This window comes from Micromys minutus (assembly GCF_963924665.1).
Source record: "Micromys minutus genome assembly, chromosome: 16".
NCBI lineage: Eukaryota > Metazoa > Chordata > Mammalia > Rodentia > Muridae > Micromys > Micromys minutus.
This window is the reverse complement of record NC_137985.1, coordinates 40,829,032-40,849,603: the sequence shown is the minus strand read 5'-3', so window position 1 is coordinate 40,849,603 and position 20,572 is coordinate 40,829,032. Positions and strand designations below refer to the sequence as shown.

The following is a 20,572-nucleotide window of genomic DNA, read 5'->3' as shown; positions in this document are numbered from 1 at the left end:
TTCTTTGCTTGGGAAGGGAGAGGCTTGTGAAAGTGAAACGTGTCATCTGAGTGACCACTTCTCACCTGCCCATTTGACCTGGAGAGGAACCAGTGTCCTAGGTGACAGAAGGAAGCTGAGGGGTTCCAGTGAGCTCAGTAAGCTACTGACTGCCTGGAAACCTGACCCTAGCTCCCCTCCAATCATCTCCAGACCTGTCATGTTCTTCCTTTTCTTTAAATGAGCTTATGCATCCAAGATAAGCTTTCTTTCCAACCTCATAACTCCTGTCACCATTTGTCACTTTCTTCTGTGGAGGGATTGGAGCCAGGTGTCCCAAGAAACTCCCAAAATAAAGAAAACACCTCACAATGAGGAGAAAGGGCTTTTCTCATATCCTAATTGTTTTCTAGGTGTTATACTTTATGCTGAGGAAGGAGAGTCAGATAACTCGAATTACAAAGGGAACATGCCTTTTGGAGCTCAGAGGACATATCTGTTCACTATTAGCCTCAGCCACGCTTCTGTCACCACAACAATCATAGCTTCTGCTGGTACTGGCCTCAGCTTCTGGTATCCTATACATTTTCTTGAGAATGTGGGAAGAATGTTCCCAAACTGAAGCTACATGCTCACCTGTGGGATGCTAGTTCCCTGTCTCCAACCCCACACTTCTCTGTTATAACCTGACCAGTTATATGAGGAGGTTCCAAACCCCAGAGTAAACAACACTGGTGATCTAATTCTTCCAACTAGGTATGGATCAGATAGGTACCCATGGGGACCAGGAAGGTTAACATGGTGTGTGTGTGTGTGTGTGTGTGTGTGTGTGTGTGTGTGTGTGTGTGTGTGTAGTGACTGATGCATCATATGTGTATATAACATGTCTGGGAGCTCACAGGAGCAGAGGCAGGGCGCAGCTAAGAGGAGTTGGGTGACTTGTGTGCATGCATGTGTGCTATGTCTGCTGTGGTCCATATGTCCATATAATGCTTGTGTTGTTAGTTTATGTGAAAGGAGGTAGGGTAGCTAAGAACAGCTGCATGTGTGTGCATGCTGCATGTATGTATACAAAGTGCATTAGTAAATTCATGCACTGGAGTGGGCAGGGTAGCTAAGAAGAGATGGAGATAGGAACATACAATGCATGTATGTGTGTATAATATGTGTAAATGTATGTGAGAGAGGAGGCAGGGCAGCTGAGAGGACATTGGTAGTAAGAAAGGATTTGCCTGGGCTTAGGGTGGAGCTTCAGCAGCAGAAACTTATTTTCTTCTGTACTAGCTACTCAGAGATATGCTCTCTAAGAGCACACATGGGCCACCCACCCATGGGATTACCCACCAGTTGTAGGCAAGATGGGGAAACCCCAGGACTTCTCATATCCACTATGTGCATGGGAAGCCTGGCTCAGTGGTCAGTGAGGCAGTATCTGTCCAGGGGTATGAGAAGAGCAGGTTCTCCCTCCTGACTCATCTCCCCATCCCATCAGCACCCTAGTATCATCGTGGGGTGAGAGCTAGGCAGAGGACATTTGTTGCCCTATGTGTATGTGTCATGCTGAGTTGGGCATGAATTCACTTTGGCAGCTTTACTTCCTCTGTCCTCGTGTCTCTAGACCAGCTCCAGCTGGGCTCTGGACAGTTTGGGACAGTCAAGGATGAGTCTGAGTTGCGTCCTGGGGGAGCAGCTATGAGACTAGTCTACACATTCGGATTTCCTAATGAGGGATTCTTTAAATATATCTTCAACCAATTAAACCAGAGTCCACAGAGCAGACCCTGATGTGAGTTAGCTCCATGACTCAGGGCAGCCAGGGCTAAAGATGGTCACCAGGGGGTATATCCAGGGCTTTCTCTGGGCCCTTTCTCAACAGCGCCATGCCTGTGGCACAGTGGGGATGGAAGTCTTTCCTAAGAGAAGTAGTAGAAACTCGGGAAAGCATTCAGGAGATTGTCTAGCTCCCTGTCCTGTGTCAGCTTTAGTCTTCTGTTCTATGTCAGCTTCATCTCCCCATTCCATGCCAACTACCTGATGTGACTGAGAAAATACCCCTAGTCTGTCTCCTAAGGCAATGAACAGGAGGAGGGGAAGGGTCAGGTCTGAAAGCACAAGTCTAGGAATCTGGAAAAGCCAGAAGAGATAGTACAGACCACATACCCACACACAAATAAGTAAGCACGGGCAACCAATGGGAATCATGAGACTGGAGCCAATGAACAAAATGGTGTCTGGCTTACCATAGTAGGAGGAGTGTGAGGAAAACCTTGAATAAAAGTGTTGGGGAGGGAATGCATTGACATTTGTTATTCAAGGCAGGGGTGTCATGGAAGTATGGTCAAGACTGTGCCTATGAAATACATTAGCTCTGATGAGCCTGGCCCTTTGTGAAGGTCTTCAGATCCCCGCTTCTTTGAATTACTTCCTCCAAGAACTAACAGAGGTGATAGTTCAGGCTTAGGCTTGAGCAACAGGACTTTGCTCTGTATTCTCAAGTTGCCCTAGACACATACATATAGTGTCTATCTTAAGCTTTATTTGGACACGCCTGCCTTCTCAGTTATATAGGGATATTTTTGGTTGTGTTTAAAGGAGGTCCTCGAAATTGCTCAAAGAAGCTCTCTAGTAGGCTTCCACTGTGTTTAAAGTGCCTCAGAGTTGGGGTGCTAAAAATTGGAACCCTGATTTCTTTCTGGTCATCTCTACTTGGAGGTCCTAGAAAACCCTTAAATTCAAATCATCCCAAAGTGAACATTACCCGCCTCCATCTACAAACCTGCTCCTCACCCTTTGTTTCCAGCTCAATTGAAGGTTCTCCAAACTCCTAAAACAGGGCGGGTATTTCCAATAGGACTTAAATGAGGGAAGACGTTTTTGGGATTCACGATGCTTAGTAGGTAGGGTACCTCTAGTGGCTTGTGGGACTGATTCCTTGAAATGTGAGTGTAGTTGAGGGATCAGGTTTTTAATTTAGCTAAACTGAGTTTGCCATATTGGATAGAAGCAGCCACTGACCTTTCTTCTCAAGTCAGTTTTCAACCTAAGCACTGGGTTGATCAGAAAGAGCCTCCTGAATGATCTACATGTCAGATATGGGCCAGAGGCTAGAGGATGGAGGTACTCCATTTGCTCCAGAATGTGGGAGAGACAGCTTTTTTCTGTGGGAAGACAATGGGATGGATTTCCAGTGGGGAAACTCTGATGTTTATCTTGAGTCTGGAGTTTTGCCTACTGAGAGAAGATGAGAAGAGCCCCTGCCTCTTTCCAAGCAGAGCGTGGATGGAGTCTGATTTTCCAGTGAATTCCAAAGATTCCCACGGGACTGTGTGCAGTGAGGAAGATGGATGCTGTGATGGGAAATTGGAATTCCAAACTATGACAGAGGATTTAGAGGTGTCCAGGCAAACCTGGCCCAAGGCCTTGGTTTTATACTTCATTAGTTGTAGGCTTTCCTAGACCATGAGGCCTGTGGATGCTCAAGCCCCTGAGTGTAGAAGCCTTTTAGATGTGAGGATGCTATTGGACTAAACGCAAACCCAGCATGCACCAGCACTTACCTTCACTTCATTTCTCTTCTGTCTTCCAGCTCTTGTCCCTTTTCGTCAACTTACCCGCTTTTCCCTTACCATTTACAGAGGTAAATTCCTTTCCTATCCTAAACCTCTGCTTAGGTGACTTCCTGTGCTTTGAGAAGTCAGTGGGTGGTGGAACTCTCGCAGATATGGAAACAGAAGGAGCCATGCACTTTAGCAAGCCACAGCTAGTTAGTCTGCAGATGGGAAGATCCAGTTGGCTTGTGTGACCTTCTCAGATTGAAGGTGGACATGCAGTGATCTGCAGAAAACTCTAAGAGGCCAGAAACACCTATGGATGCATCCTTATAGCCCCTGGAAGATATGCTCAGGAGGTCACAGAGTGGAGACAAAAAGAGAAGCCAATCTCCAGGCTTGGGAGAGAGAGGAGAGAAGGCAGCAGGGCAGGGGACACCCCAGGACTTCTGGACACAGATGGCTGCTCTAGTCATCGGTTCAGGAGCATCCTTTACGGGTCTCACCAGCCCCAGGATCACACTATAGCCCCTTCACATGCTAATGCTGAGTTTCTCCATTTGTGCCTGATGGAGTCCCACATTCCCTGCCCCGTGCTACTAGGTCCAGCCCATTAATTTCTACCTATGAAGTTTCTCCTGCTTGCCCTGTTAGAGAGGGCCACTCTCCTTGAAAGCAATGAACCGACACCCCTGACTGTCTGCCCTGTTCTTGCTCGGGTATACAACCTGGTCATTTTTATATCCCATTCTCTCCCCCCTCGGTGCGCAGGACACATGTACTTCATGGTCCTGAGTCCCATTATAGTCAATAGAGGCTGGGACATTTTGTGCAATGCTGCACGAAGGACAAAGGATGCAAGCCAGGCTAGCCTGTGTCAGGGGAGGAAAACTGGAGAAAGAAGCTGAGAAAGGCTGGTAGGGTGGGCCCAGGCAGACTTGAGTACAAAGTCTGTCTTGGTCACAACCTCAAGTTGCTGAAAGTTCCTTAGCTCCAGTCAAACCACTTGGCAGCACTTGTGACCTTAGGGTGCTGTCACACTTGAAACTATTGCCAAGCCTCTGAAATGACCAGGCACTGAATAAGCACTCATCATTTCAGCTTCTTGCCGTTTCTCCTAAACAAGAGGAATTTGTCTCTTGGAATACAGCACAGGTAATCAGGCTTTGGGGGCCTTGTGGGAATAATGCCTTAGGACACAGCTGCCTACTTCCCCGTGCCAGTGCATTCTGGGACGAAATGGAAGATTCTTTCTGGGCCTTGATGTGGAGTGCAACCTACAGTCATACTGAGTCACTGGTTGTAATCACTGAGACACAGGGGTGAAGGTGATCTGCAGCTATAGTACAAGAGGCACCGGGAGATCAAGTCAAAGCATCCTGTCTGCATCCATAAGAGCAGGGCTGGGTGGAGGCAAGGGATACTGCATGCACACAAAGGGGCTTTAAAGAATAAACTTAGGCTCTTTATGGTGCCACCTGGCAGTAAAAGCGCTTTCTGGACAGAGTTTCAGCCATCACCCTGCTCCCTGCCCAGGGTTCTCTCTGCTTCACCCACAAAGCTGGGGTGGGCCACTTACACCTACTCACTTAGAAGATGCTACATTTCCTCTCTACCAGCTTCCTGCCTCACTTGGTGTAGCAGAGCTGCAGACAAGTAATAAACAGGGAAGGACCCCCAGAAACCTGAAATCCTCAGACCCTAGCCTCTTGCCTTCACTTTGTCCCTGCTCTTTCTTCACCACCTGCTGCTGGGCAGGGAATTGCTGTTTGCACAGACCTCGGGTATCATCTGGAAGCTCTAGTCTCAAACAAGTTTTCTTTCTCTATCTAAATAAAATATATATTTGCCCGCACTAGCCAGTTCCAACTACACTGTACAGAATGGATGGTGTAAGATTCTGTCAGGGGTCTGGGCCTTTCACCTAGACAAACCACCCTCCTCAAGTAAGGCAGGAGTACAGGAAAGACATCTTGGGACTAAGAGGAGAGCATCCATGAAAACAAAGCCAAAAGCTGCTCTGTACTGGTAGGTTTCCAAATCAGATACAGGCTCTGTTCTTGTACCCAAGACAGTGAAGACTGTCTCAGGTACTGACTCAGGGAAGACTGGGTAGCAGGTAAAGGAAGCCATGTACTCTCTGGCCACAAAGATGGAATGGGCTCCCACTAGGTGGGGACACTGGGAATGTGAGGAAGGAATTGGGAAGGAAAAATACTGAGGCTTCCTTCCCAAAACCATCCAGAGAAAGGGTGGGGCCTTTTTTGGAAAGCCAGAGCATGGGATCCCCATTTCTGCTATGTGTTTCTGGGTCCCCTTCTTCCCATCCTTTCGCTCCCAAGAACTTAAGGGGAGAGGGTGTGGCCCAGCCCTCCCCCTGCCCACTCTAGCTGTCAATCTGCTGTCTGGAAGAAAGACTTGAAGCCTCCTGACAATTGAGGGCAACTCTCTCCTGCCCCGCCTCCCGCCCCTGCCCTGCCCTCTTCCCCTTTTCTCTCTGACAGGGTTCTTCTCTGATTGCTTTGTGGATTGCCTCCCTCCCCACCCCAATTTCAGGTTTCTCTTTCTCTCTCTCTCTCTCTCTCTCTCTCTCTCTCTCTCTCTCTCTCTCTCTCTCTATCTCTATCTCTTTTTCTCCCTCCCTCCCCCCTTTTCTTTCCCTTCCTCCCTCCTTCCTCTTCATTCTCCCCTCCTCTTCCTCTTTCTCCTCCTCTTCCTCCTCCTCTGGTTTTCAATGCTAGTAAACTTGAATGCCTTCAAAAGACTTCTAATGAAACAAACTTTGAATCCCCTAGCCAGGCCAAGAGCATACATCCATCCTTAGGCTGACAGCATGTTTTGTGTGTGTGTGTGTGTGTGTGTGTGTGTGTGTGTGTGTGTGTGTGTGTGTGATGTATGTATATGGGGAGTGTTGTTTTGTTGGTTGATTATTGGGTGGGTATCAGCAGCTCAGAGTTTCCTAGGATCTGATACCTTTGAGGAGACAACCACCAAATCATTGGTAGCTCTGAGCTACCCTAGGGCACCTGTTTAACTTACCTTCTGGCACCAGGGTGCTTCTGGGGACAAGAGCCTTTCCCAAAGCTTAGCACTAGATTCAAGTTCAGGGAGAAGATGAAAGTCCATAATTAAATGTTCAGGGCAACTTAAGTGCTCCAAACTTTGGTGCTAAAAATATTATATTTAGCATGCAAATTATGCCCTGACAGTTCCCCAGAGCCTGAGCCCGTGGGTGCCACTACCCTGTTTGTCATTATTCCTGATTTTAAGGTGCCAAGAACATTCCTCTTTCACAAGGTTGATTTCTATTTCACTTTTAAGGAGTCAGTCTTCTGTTGTTGGGGCAGTGCCAGCCTGGGACCCTGAGAGCCTGGAGCTGTGAGCAAACCTGGGAGTGAGAAGACAGACACCTGCCCAAGTGCTTTGCCTGTTTCACACTGCCCATGCCAGGGACCAGACAAGGAACAGACAGATGTGAGCAAACCCAACACCTCAGGGGCCACCCTTACCACAGAGCTCTGCCCTGGTGGCTAAGATTCGTCCTGAAGAAACAGCAGGATCCAGGGAGCTGGGGTAGCTAGATTCCCTATTATGCTATATCTAATGTTAAAGATATTGCTGACAGTGTTTCAGGCCACCCAAGTGCCTATGGGAATGACTCTTGTCAAGGGTTTATTGATTTGGTGCAGGTATGGTGATGTCACAGAGTTGGAGCCCAGAACCCTCCAAACTGTAGTTTCCCCTCCTTACTCAGGGCCAGGCCCCAAAGGGATCAGCAGCCCCAGCACCCCCACCCATAGCCTCCTCTAAGGCAGAGGCACTGGGAAGGAAGAGAAATGGGAAAGAGAAGATATCAACACCCCCCTAAAGAGCCCCAAGTTACTGCCTCCAACTTCAGCTCCAACACTAGTCCAAGGTCCAACTTCCCAGGCTGGCCAGCATTTGCTGTAGGGAACGGATATGTCCAAGGTATGTCAAGAAGTGGCGGGGTGGATTGAAGGGTAGAGGGAGATCAGCTATTTTTCTCCTTATAGTCTCTCTTGGGGCCCTTGAGGATTAGAGTTGTTTTTCCCCCAAAGGATACAGAAATCCCATGGGATGCTATGACAAGTTAGGACACAGCCATACCCTCTGCTGTGAAAAGTAGGGACTCACACTAGAGTTGGAGTGGAAAACAGATTTTTCAGCCTCAGTTTCTCTGGGGTCTGTGGAGCTACCTGGCATTTATGTGTGTCTCCCGATACTAACGATACCTGGAGGCCTTGGTGTGTTCCCTGCTTTCCTATGTGGTCACTGTAAAGTAAGAACCGTCCTTCCCTCCCACCACCTGATTCAACACAGGCAAGCAAGGGCCAGGCCAAGCCAATGATCAGGGTGTGCTTGGCCACTGAGCTGGTCTCCGTGCCCAGAAGGAAGGTCAAGGAAGGCCACTGCATCTTTGGTGCCAAGGAGACAGGGTCTGGATGAGAGGGACACTCTGTGGGTTGCCCTGAGCCATGGGTCCAACCCCAGAGCTGGTAAGATACCAGTCTCCCTGGCCCTACCCTGGCAGGATGAGGGTGTGTGGGCAGAGAGGGGCACCGAGCCAAGCTAACACTGCAGGGCCTGCAGGATCAAGAGAAGGCCGGAGTCCATCTGGGCCTTTCTGCCCACAGCTTGCAGGGATGAGGTCTGGCCTGCCTAGGCAGGGAGGTGGGAAGCAGCTGCTGTGCAGGCAAGGGGCAGACTCAGCAGTGCAGGATCTTCATGAAGGCCTTGCGGAACTCGATGTTGAAGGTGGTGTAGATGATGGGGTTCACAGCACTGTTGACATAGCCCAGCCACGTGAAGGCGCTGTAGAGGACTGGTGGAATGTTGCAGTCACAGTGTATGTTCAGGATGTGCGTGATGAAGAAGGGCAGCCAGCAGATGATGAACACACCTGGGGAGAGGGCAGGGTCAGGCTGGCACCCGGCAAAGGAGAGACTGGGTCCCACTCCCCGTCCACCTTTCTGCTCTGTCACAGGCTTCCCCGGAGCATCGGGAGTGCTAACTGCTGGTGGTAGCCCCAGGGTTATGGCAAAGGGAGCCCTGGTCTCGGATCTAACCATCTTGCTTTTGGCGCACATTTTCCCTGCATCTTCCTCAGCCTCCTTTTCCTCATTTGCTCAAAGGGCATGGCATCCACCTGCTAGAGAAGGAAGTGGCTTGAAAAAGAAATGGGAAATCTTAGCCATCTGACTCCAGTCTGTCTCTGTAAATAGACACACCACCTACTTCCCAGTCACCATTGTGGGCAATGCTATCCTCAAGCTGATGACATTGGACAGAATTTGTTCTCAGGAGTGTGGGACATAAAATTTAGGAAGAGAAGGCTAAATACCCATCTTACTTAGTTTTCCTGGTGACTCCTTGAATTCAATGGGAAACTATTCTTATGTTGACTCCATAATGTCCCCGAGATACTTTGCAATTGGCTGACACAAATAATATCGGATTCCCATCTGTCTAGACCCCCTCAAATGTCAAGAGCCTTGCTCTGACTTTTCCTAAGATTGATTAGTATTGGTAGACATGGCCTTTGTTGGTCCTACCTGGAGTTCATGCTCTCTTACAAAGGCAGCTTCAGTATCACTTGCTCCAGCTAGTGTGTAGTTATTGGGGCTAATTTAGGACAGAGCAGTGTCTTGGAGTAACAAGGGGAGAACTAGTGGACTGTCCCATGGAGCTGGCTCCAAACCCATCCTGCCACACTCAAGATATGTATTAGAAAATAGTCCCTTACCCTTCTGAGGCCTATGCTTCTGAACAAGAGGGTATTAGAACCTGCCCACTCACAGCCCAGGATTTCCATCAGATGGGGTCCTAGTGTCATGAGAACGGAGAACTCACACCCTGCCCCTACCCAGTCCTCCTTTCCCAACTGCCTGAATAAGTATACTCCCCAGATTTGCTCCTTCTTTACACAGTTTTTTTAGAAATGGAAAAAAATACACTAGTGGGGGGGGGCACATGTAAACCAAAGGACAGCTTGTGGGGAAATGAGACTGAGGAATTGAACTCAGGTTGTCAGGTGTGATGGTGGCAAGTGCCTTTACCAGCCGAGCCATCTCTCCAGCCCATAGAGCTTTATTCAAAAGTCTTGTCCAGTAAATCTGTAGCCATCTCTCAAATACCTACCTTGTTTTTCACGGGGGGGGGCATTTGTCACATGGGAAAATGGTTGAGTAAAAAATGTATATTTCCCAATCCCTCAGCAACAGTAGTAGTAACAAAATGCATAAGAACTCTCATGTGCAGTTTTCCCAACCCTGTGCTATCTTGACTGACTATGATGACCACCCTTAGAGGCAACTTACTCTATATATCATAAAGCAGAAGGAGAAGGTACATACCTAGAACACAGGCTGTGGTGTCTTACCAGAGACCAGTGAAGCCCAGACACTGTATCAAACAGCCTGAGTTGACTATGGTCAAGTTATATAACTACATAAAAACATCTGGGTTTGCCCTTCTGTATAGTAGGCACAATAGGAGATTCTACTGAATACTGACTATATGTAAGGAGTGTGGCCTGTCACTGCAGAAGTACCCAACCCATGACCTTCAAACCACGGTCAGCAAGGTAAAGTCTGGGAACTTCCAAGATGTGTTCTTTCCCCAGCCAGGGCTAGGTATGGCAGGGGTGTGGCCATCCCTGGGAGCTGACTCACCAAGAACAATGGCAAGCATCTGAGTGGCTTTCTTCTCCTTCTGCTGGGAGAGCTTCCTGCGGCTCATCGTCTTAAGGGAGGTCCGGGTTTTGCCATTGGGCATGGTCTGGATCTCAAAGAACTTGGCAATCCTGGGGTTGACAATCTTGGCATGCCCGTTCTTCTCTGGTTTGGCAGGACTGTCAGGGTTGCTATGGAGGCCGTGTTGAGATGGATCGGGGAGAGTGAGCTGGTGGTGACTGGGAGGGATGGGGCTGTACCGGGTCCTCTCTGGGGGGCTGGTGCTTGACAGCATCTCCATTTCCAGCTCCTGAGCTCGGCGGGCAGCGTCCTGTGGCAGAGACAGAGAACTTGGGATGAAATCCCTGGGTAGAAGCCACCAAGACTCCTTGGTCCTCCTTCCCCTCTGCACACTCTTGCAAACAGCATGGTTTCTCTGCCAGGAACATAAAGAGGGCCATCACTGGGAGGCAGGGGCCATCTGAATACAGCACTCAAACTCACAGCAGTTACTCCTGGACCACTTCCCAGAGCAATCTGTGAAGCGTCAATAGAAACCCTTGGATGCTAGCACTCATCCACTTCTCTCCTTATAACCCGAGTGATGCTTCCTGAGTGCTAAGGGCCAGACACCAATTCAACTGCTAAGATAAAACCCCAGCTGACATTCAGTCTTTCCTCACTTTCAAGAACTCAATTCTGACTACATAAAAACCATGTTCCCCATCCTCTCTTCCAGGCTGGAATACAGGCAATGGCATGGATATGTGAGCTGCCTAGCTTAGCCCAGAAGGCTGGGGCTTATCTGGAAGCTCTGTATCTTCTTCTCTGATAGACTGACCTGGAAGGTCCAGCATAGATTCACACATGAGTTCCCAGTTCCTCTCTACACTCCCCTCTCCCAGACCTCTGTGATCTTAGAACAACCTCTGAAATACAGTCTATGTACCCAGATGGTGAAAATGGGCTGCTGCCTTGAGTATGACTTGAGATTGTTTTAGTACCTACATTACAAATAGCTCATTAGAGTCTTGTTCTTGGAATGCAGCCAGATTATAGGTACCCTGCCTATCTGGAAGACATATTGCTAGATCCTATGTATCCCTACTTAGCTGGAAGATGAAATGTCTGCTTCTTGAACTCTGGTGGTAACCAGCACCATGAAGAGCTCAGGTATGCTATGAGTTTGCATTTACAGATCCTATGTTCATGATATGCTTCTTGTCCATCCCAACTGCTCTACCATGTCCCCACCCTTCAGTTGGCCACCAGCTCCCAGCCTCAGAAGCTGCATATCCAGAAGATGGTGCATGCTGAATGGAACAGCTGGGGTGTGAATTCAGAAGTCACATAGATCTTGACTCCAATATCTACTCTTTCACTAACTGTTTTGACTTGGATGAGCTACCTGTACTCTGAGCCTTGGCTTCCTCTGCTGTGAGCTGAAGACCAGTAAGATTTACTTCCCAGGGTCACCTGAAGATTTGATGAGATAGCAGGAAGCATGGCAGGTGTTTGAGAAGTGGAACTTGTCTGTCTGTATAGTCACTTTGCTAGGTTATATGGGCAGTTCATTACTCCCAACAAGCTTCAGTGTATCTGTGTCCCACAGAATTGAGGCATCTCACTGCATCCCTACTCAGAAGTGTGCAATGTAAATGTGCTCTCAGCTGAGGCTAAGTGGGGCCGCCAGGAGACACTTGTCCAATAAAATAGCTAGTGAGGTCCTAGGATTAGGGATTGTGGGCTCCACTGGTCAGGGGGTGGGCAGAAAGATGGCATTGTGTCCCTGACCTGAACACTTACCATTCTCCGCCTGTTCACTGGGAAACTCCCATTAGACTTCATGATAACGGTGCAGAGTTTCATGTCCTCAGGGTGGGTACAGTTGCCCTGTGGAGTGAGCCAGCACATGGGTCACACAAGACAGTGGAGAGCAAAGGTGGTAAGGGAATAGAAACCCAAGACAAGGGAGTCCATGGAGAACTCAGACTCTGGTCAGGGGTTCACCAACTAGAGGAGTGTGGGCCACAGAAGACAGCTGGGGCAAGGGGGAAGGCTGGTACACTAATTAGAAGAGGCAGGCAAGGGGAGAGGCAAAAGGACCTTGGTCTTTGTGAAGGACCTATTCAGGATCATGCTAGGCACATGCTCACATCCTTTCTTACATCAAATATTCAGGAAAACCCTGTGAACTGCACATGACTCCCACTTAACAGATGAGGAAACCAAGGCTCACAGAAGCTAACCAACATACCCAAGGGCACACACTTTTTAAAAATGTGATAAAACCAGGGATTGGGCCTGATGCATCTAACCCATAAGTTCTTATTCTTTCTATACCTACATACTGTCTGCATTATAGAATGTTGAGTGAAAGAGAAAGATTATGTGATAAAAAAGCATAAGAAAAAGGAAGGAGCAGAGGAAGGAAGTGGGGAAGAGTCAGGGGTGTACATGGAGGGAAGGGTAGAGTCTAATAGGTCCAAATAATGGTTCTGAGAAGATGGAAAAGGGGGAATGGAAACATGGGAGCCATAATGAGAAAGGCAAAACTACATGAGGAGGAAGAGAAAAACTAAGGATTAGATCAAGCTAGAATTGCTTTGCGAAGTCACAAAGATCTTCACATGGTGAATTCAACTTAGCTCCCACCATGGGCCATCTTTCCGTTCTAAAAATTCTATCACTCTACTGAGGTCTACACCCTCATCCAGCCCCAGGAGAGCTATCCCAGACTAGACTTCCACCTTGCTGTAATGTTCCAGGCCCAGCCCAAGTGTGGTATTAGCTCTCTTGACAGTGCTTAGGTAGAGACCCTTGTGGGGGCTGAGGTCGGAGACCTTGAGTGGTGTCTTCAGGTTGGCTCTAAAAGCTCGGCTGCTGCGTTTGGTGTTGACCCGCTTCCGGCGCTTCCGGAGGACAATGTAGATTTTGATATAGACCAGCAGGGTGACAATGAAGGGCACGTAGAATGAGACGATGGAGGAGTAGACCACGAAGGCAGGGTTGGCAATGATACACTCATTCTGGTCTGGGGAAATAGAGAAACTCAGATGGGTTATGTGTCATCAGGCCCACCAGGTCATAGTACCACCAGAAGATACGTATCTTCTTGTTGGGAACTAGAAGAAATTTTATAGATTATGTACTGAATGTTGCCTGAATATGGTAGATGCAAATCAATGCTCAGTTAAAAAAAATATCAAGGTGTACAATCCCCAACTGCAAGCAAAAAGTAAAGCTGGGACTGACTGCTTCCAAGTTTTTTATTCCTCTTCTCTTATTTTTTCATTAGTTTTGCCATTTCTACACACACAGGAAAGCTATGATTCAGAAGATATGACCCAAAGAAATATATTTTCAAAAGAGAAAGCCATCACTTTAGTTTTTCATATATAATGGGAGGAGGAGAGGCACTGCTACTCCATAATTTGGGCAAAAGAATAACTTCACCTATTTATTTAACTAACTCACCTGTGTTCTAGTGTTTAATGTTCACCCACAGTCCCTTCCAGGTAGACCAGATGTCTGTTGATATCAAGTTTATTCTGAATTAATTCAAATAAAATCAGCCTTCTTCACACTTCTGGGAATTCCTGGGACATCTGTATTCTGAGTTATATAATTCTTGGATTTTTATAAAGCCTATATTCTAGAGAAATACCTGTATAGCTCTTGTTTCTCTCCTGAGAAGCAGTTCTATACTATAAGTGTTCTGTTCTTCTATCTGAGTTACTTCTTACACTGCCTCCAACAAGAAAGGGCTTGAGGTTGATTCACCTCCTACTTGTTTCTAGATTTATTGCTCCAGGAAGAATAGGACCTTGGATCAGCTGATCCAATGGGTTGCAACCTCATCCCCTAAACACCACTATCAGATGTGAATGGTATAACCTCCTTGGTAAACATACATGAGCACATACAAACTTGTGTAGTTTGTAAAGCTGTCTAGATTGCACCAACACATTAAATGAGATTGAAAATAGCCAGATCTTCTCTTCAGCCATTTTCCCTTCTCCTCATCCAGTCACAATGTCTGTAGGCACTCTTTCCTTTCCTAACCAATTTGGAACAACACTATGTTGGGCTGGATCTGGGCGATGCCTCTGGCCTCCTTATAGTTAGGAATGGGAAACCACTGGGCTTCTACCCATGTTTGTATGAAAGACTCAGCCATTCATTGTCCTAAACAAAGTAGAGAGATGGTGCCATCTGAGCCCCAGGCAAAGGCCAGACTTGCCTGTGTTGTTGAGTCCGAAGAGCAGTGGGCATGAGATGGTGAAGGACAGTACCCAGACAATGGCGATCATGACAGTGACTCGGCGCTTGGAGCTGTAGCGTGTGTTATACAGCATGGGCATTGCCACAGCTGTGTACCTGCAAAGGTAAGGAGACTAAGTCTGGGTTGCTGGCCATCAGACCCCTCACTCTACAGCATGTACCACATATGGCTCTATCTGCCTGGCACTATGAAGCCTGCCTAAGGCACTCAGCCCTTCCCTGTTGTCTCCACATTCAAACACTTAATGAACAGCAGCTACTGTGTGATCCTAGGCCATTCACTACTTAATTTTTCCTGCCTGTATTATAGACTTTCTGATGGATCTTTGCACATCTGAAACCATTCTTATTATACTAGACTGTAGAACGTAAAAGAATTTGTTGACAACTGGTAGTTCTGTCTCTCAGAGCAAGGCTTTAGCATTATTCTAGCAATAATTGAGGTTGGCTTTGATAACAATGGCATCATTAATCCTCCCTCACATTTTCCACCAAACACTCATTCACCACTCAATAACATCTCATCTTCCAACAGTCCTGTGAGAGGGAAGTGCAGGTCCTCTGGAAGCCTCACGACATGTTATGTATGTGGTTGAAAGGCTCTAAGAATACAGTTGAATAAAGTGAACATGGCTTGGGCCTCCTTGACCAGATGTTGGGACACAAATTTCCAACTCAACACTGTAGCTTAAGAGACAGGTGTCCTTAGACATTTTCTAGACATGAAAATGAACCATGGGGTTCAAATAATTTCTACAATCTTCCCATGAGCAGATAAATAGGGAGCAACAGACATGCTTTGGGCTTCAGTCAGAACCAACTCTTTGGCATGATCTAGGTAGTCTGTGGAGAGTCTGCACTATCTAGCCAAACACCACACATGCATACACACACACACACACACACACACACACACACGCACGCATTCAACCACATGGGTTAATATACAAACAGTCAGTCATTACAGTCTGACCCTGAGGCACAGAGCAAGAATGACCAGGATCATGTCACCCAATGTGGCTGTCCTCACCTGTCGATGCTGATAGCACACAGGTTTAGGATGCTTGCTGTGCACATCATGACATCCAGAGTGACAAAGATGTCACAGTGAATCCTGCTGAATTTCCACTCACCCACCACCTGGAGATAAAACAACGTCATGAGTGGAAAGCACAGTTGTGGAGATAATTTACCCAAGGCTCAATCCTACTACAAGAGCTATGCCCATGAGGTTGGGAAACAATCTCAAAGAACAGACCTAGTAGTTGTATCAGCCACTTTTTCTTATTTCTGTAACAAAACACCTGACAAAAATCAATGTAATGACAAGATTACTATGGCTTGCAATTTTAGGATACTGTCCAGGATGGTGGAAAGGCATGGTGGTTGGAGCTTGAGGTATCCGGTCACATTGAGTCATCAGTCAGGAAACAAAGAAAGATGAGTGCTTGTGTTTATCTTTTGTTTTATGTTTGTTCATTTGTTTGTTTGTTTGTTTGTTTTCTTTGTATTTAGCCCATGTCTTCAACAGCATGGAACAGCAAAGCCTACATTTAGAGTGGCTCTTCCTACATCAGATAACTGAATATTGGAAAGCCCCTCACAGATATGCCGAGAGGTTTGTCTCCTAGGTGGTTCTAGATCCTGTCAAGTTGACTCCCTATAATCCATCACAGAGACCTTTCAGGTCACAAGCTGAGCAGCAGTGGGGAGCAAGTAGTTCCGATGAGAACTTGGGGCCTGCACTCCTTGCCTCATGTAGATCTACTTTTGTGCCAAGATCTTTGTGCTACATGAAAGATGACTCGCCTCACTTGAGCGCCTCAGCTTTTAGCTTTAATCTGTAAAGCACCTGGGCAATGATCTCCACGAGTGTTCCAAAGCTCAGGTTTTGTCTACTTAGCATCTATTCACCACACAGAAAACTATAGTCTCTATATTTTGATGCTGTGATTTTTGGCAGAAGGAGTGGGAAGGCAATTTGCAGATCTAGGGTGATGTTATCCCTCCCAGTGCTAACTAACTCTGCAAGTCTGGAATGCCCCAACCATATAGACAATCCTTGGCTTCTACTCACAGGAGAGGGGAGTGAAAAAATGCTCAGCCCTGGACTGAAGCAGGGAAGCATACACTGTGTGCTCTAGCTCAGGAGCATCCCATACTAACTGTCAGATTACTCCTCACTAACACTGCCCTCTCTTCTTGTCTCAGAAACAAAACCACATATTTCCAAAACCCAAGCTCCATGAGTGGCAGTACAGTTGCCTCTGCCAACTGTGAACAAGCAAGTGTTTTCCTGTATATGTCTTCTGGAGGTTCATGCAAGTTTATTTCTGCGTGGTGGGAGCTGAAGTCTGGCTATCCAGCTGTAAAGCATGAACAAGGCTTCCAATATACACAATTTATTTTCAAAGCACCAATGGGAAGGGCATTAGGCCCATCTGGTTAACAACAGCTTTGGAGTCCCTCCTGGGATTGGTATCTGGAAGCTTCCTTCGTGTCCCTGAGGACCCAGGTCTGAAATACCAAGGACTGCTTCATCTTCTCTGCTCCTCTCCCACCTTCTATTCTTCCTTTCAAAAAACAGCAATTTAGAAACTTAGTGTGTGCCCTAAGTTTCTGGATACAGAGAGGAATGATCCACATGGTCCTTTCCTTTGAGAATCTCTAAATCCCTTTTCTCTCCAGGTTGTCTGAAGCCTGGGTAAAGAAGGAAACTGTTGTTTCTATGATCCCAGGAGCAGCTACCCTGGAAGGTAGTTAGCAATAGTGACTCCTCTTTGCTACAAGCCTTCTCAAGATTTCTTGCCTGGATGCAGAGTCCCAGTCACCTGTGGAGCTCTCTTCCTGCTGTCTCAAGCAGAATAAGCCTTCATCAGTTTTTTTTTTTCATTCATGGCAACAAATTTCCCCAGACCCCAGGCCCAAGGGAAGAGGAGGGTACTGTTCAATCAGTGCTGAGTAACAGATGACTCAGAAACATCCTTGCACCTCTTCTAGAAAAGGCTCACAGTGACTCTCACTATGAAGAATGTGAGACCTGGAAGACCCCAGGAAGGCAGGAGCTCCCTCCCTGCCCTCTCTCAGGAATCTCTTTCTTAGCTATCCAAGTGTAAATGGATGGAGCCAAGAAAGGCTTTCTGCACCTTGACTCTTGAAGCTTTCAGGTCACTCCCGAAACAATGACAGAAAATGATGAATAAAATATCTTCTTGACGGGCCAAGGGTCTCAGAGATCCCAATACATTTGCTGTAGGAATGTGTCCCTATCCTGAAGTCAAATGAGGACATGGAGGCTGGAGGCTAACAAAACTCATGTCCATAACCCTGAACAGAACATGTTTCAATCTGGAAAGAAGGTGCTTCTTTGCCTGTGCATGAAGAAGGAAAAAAAAGGGGGTGGGGGGAGAAGAGGAATCCTCCCTAAGTCAAGGAGGGATGCTGGTTATCTGTCACTATTCCCTCTTCATCAGCCTTGTCATATAGTATGAGCCATTCTGAGCGCTTTTCATGTAGTGACTCAATGGATTTTTCAAACACTCCTACAAAGTAGGGACCATTGTTATGAGCAGAAATCCAAAGGACACAAGGTCATTTGGGATCCTGTTTCCTCCATCACTGTTCCATGAATGCTTGAGGCATATGTGGGACACTTTTTTGAAAGGACCGTGGGCAGACCAAGCTTGAAAATCAAGGGTTCTTCAAGGAGAGTTCTGTATATAGCTCAGGGGATAGACAGAGTTGAGAGCCCTTAGAAAGAAGAGGGTCATGGAGGAACTGCAGTCGAGGCCCAAGGTTGTTAATCTGATGGAACTTAGAATCACTTGGAAAGAGTCCCACTAAAGATTGGGCAGGCCTGTGTCAATGCCTGAGATACTTTTGGTGATGGTTGGTGGTGGTGGTCTGGTTTGGGTTTTGATTTTTTTTAATGGGTTAATTGAAGTAGGAAGGCCTACCATGAATGTAGGTGGCTCTATTCCATGGGTGTGGCCCTGGACTGTATAAGAATAGAGAGAGCAATATGAGCATTGAGCTCACACAAACATTTATTTCTATCTGCTTTTGACTATGGACAAGATGTCACCAGCTACTTCAAGTTCCTGCCTTCACTTGTCCAAGTAATGGTCTGTAATTTGGAATTGTGAGACAAAATAAACCATTTCTGCCCTAAATTGCTTTCTGTCAGAGTATTTTTATTTAGCAACAGAAACAAAATGACAACAATCTTTAATACCTAATCATCTTTCCACATACCCAAGCTTGAGACTGCTTTCTGCCTTGGATAGGCCACTTCAGGCTCCTAGGCAGAGAAAGCAATAGCAACTCACTTGCACCTCTAAAATTCCCCAGTGCCTCATGTCAACATTCTAGAAAGTGTCTCCAGGAAAAAGAGACCCACTTTGGGACTTTTCCAATAACAGCTTTTCCTTTTCCTGTGCGGCTTGGGTCAAGATGGACAGCCTCTGCTCAAAGCCTCTGATTACTCTTTTAGGAACTAAGCAGGGGAGGATCAGTTCTCTGAGTTTCTCCATCACTTTCTGCAATGTATCCACCACAGGGCCTTCAGCAGGAGGGCTGTCTACCCTCCTGCTTGAGACAGCAAGCAGGCTCTGCCTTAGAAGGCCGCATGATCCTCCTTGGGAAGGGGCTGCAGCATGGGCTGTCCATTGGTGCCTCTACCAAGATGTAGGCACTAGAATACACTGGACAGGGGAAAGAAAGGCAGCACAGAATAGCAGCCCCTGTTTCTGAAATGTGGATAGAGTGATGAAAGTTCTGGGCCTTAGAACACAGGCATTGTCTCCTCCTTAGAGAGCCTCACCATTTATCCCTGCTTCTAGTAATAATCTGCTGAAGCAATTCCAGGGCAAGTCAGAATTCCAGCTTGGGCCTTTTTTCACAGTGTGTGTAAAGTCATACATTTTCTCCAACCAGCTGGCCCATCATCTGCCAGATGGTGACAATGCCAGGTCTGCCACCAGGGCTGCTGGGAGGGTCCTATAGGAAGATCCTGTGCATAGAATACTTACCACACTTAGGAAGCACACTGTGAAGCACACAGCCATGATCACTGTCTGCTCCATAAAAAGAGAAACTGAGTCCAGCAGAGAGGGAAGGGCTACTTGAGGGAACAGGCAGAAACTTCTGGGGGCTTAAGAATCCAAACTCCAGTCTAAGGTTCTTGGAGGAAAGCGGGGGGGGGCAGACCTACCTCCAGGTAGACGACCCAGGGCATAACCAGTGTGGCCACCAGAAGATCGGCCACAGCAAGACTGACTATCAGGTAGTTGGTGGTGGTCTGCAAAGCCTTCTCTCGGGACACAGCCATGCACACCAGCACATTGCCAAAGACGATGATGAAGATGAGGAGGGTGAGCAGCATGGCGTAGTAGTTGTAGTGGGGCCTGTCTGCCTTCCCTTCGGACCCATTGAAGGGCCGGCTCCAGTTCTGCCTCTCCAGATCCTCATCGTACCAGGATAGGTTCAGTGGATCCATTGGGGCAGCGGGGCCACTGGGTGGCACGGCTCTGGCCAGGAGAAATGACACAGAGAGTGAGCAGGACCGCTTTCAAGGCATGCTTCCTCGCAAAGAGGGCTCCCGAAGAAACCCCAAAAGCTAGCAGAGTAGAGAATTCCCCAAACTATGTTCTTTTTATCCCATACCCAGTTATTTTATAATGTTGGGACAAGCTTCTGTTCTTCTAGCTTTAATAAATGAAAACTATACCGTTTTCAAGTCTAATAGCATAAATAAGCTTTAAAAGAATTCTCATTTATTCTTTCACTTGTTCAACCCACTCACATGCAGAGTTAGTTAGAAGTTCTGGAGTCTTGTGGTAGAACAGAAATGGGCATCCATTAATTTTTGATGTTTTAACATTATTCTACATGTGGCTAAAAAAAACAGGCAAACAAATATATGGTTTTGTATCTTATATTCTAGAAGAAATAATAGCTACTATGCTTAGCATTATACATCTGTAATTCCAGTTCCCTCCAAATGCTGATGCAGGGGGATAGAAAATTCAAGGCTAACCTGAGCTACAGAGTGAGTTCAAAGTCAGCCTG

The 20,572-nt window shown here is 47.0% G+C and overlaps 1 protein-coding gene across 2 annotated transcripts; it reads right to left on the bottom strand.

Annotated features, from left to right (window-relative positions):
- Positions 1 to 8,254: 8,254 nt before the first annotated feature.
- Positions 8,255 to 20,000, bottom strand: DRD2 (dopamine receptor D2; the record flags this gene model as incomplete). Of its 2 annotated transcripts, XM_080929694.1 has the most annotated exons (7): positions 8,255 to 8,448; positions 10,220 to 10,550; positions 12,026 to 12,112; positions 13,063 to 13,253; positions 14,463 to 14,599; positions 15,534 to 15,643; positions 19,716 to 20,000. In XM_080929694.1, the coding sequence occupies 7 exons, from the start codon at positions 19,998 to 20,000 to the stop codon at positions 8,255 to 8,257; spliced, it is 1,335 nt and encodes a 444-aa protein (XP_080785820.1). The 2 variants fall into 2 exon arrangements, with proteins under 2 accessions (XP_080785820.1, XP_080785821.1); XM_080929695.1 differs by lacking the exon at positions 12,026 to 12,112.
- Between the last annotated feature and the right edge of the window lie 572 nt (positions 20,001 to 20,572).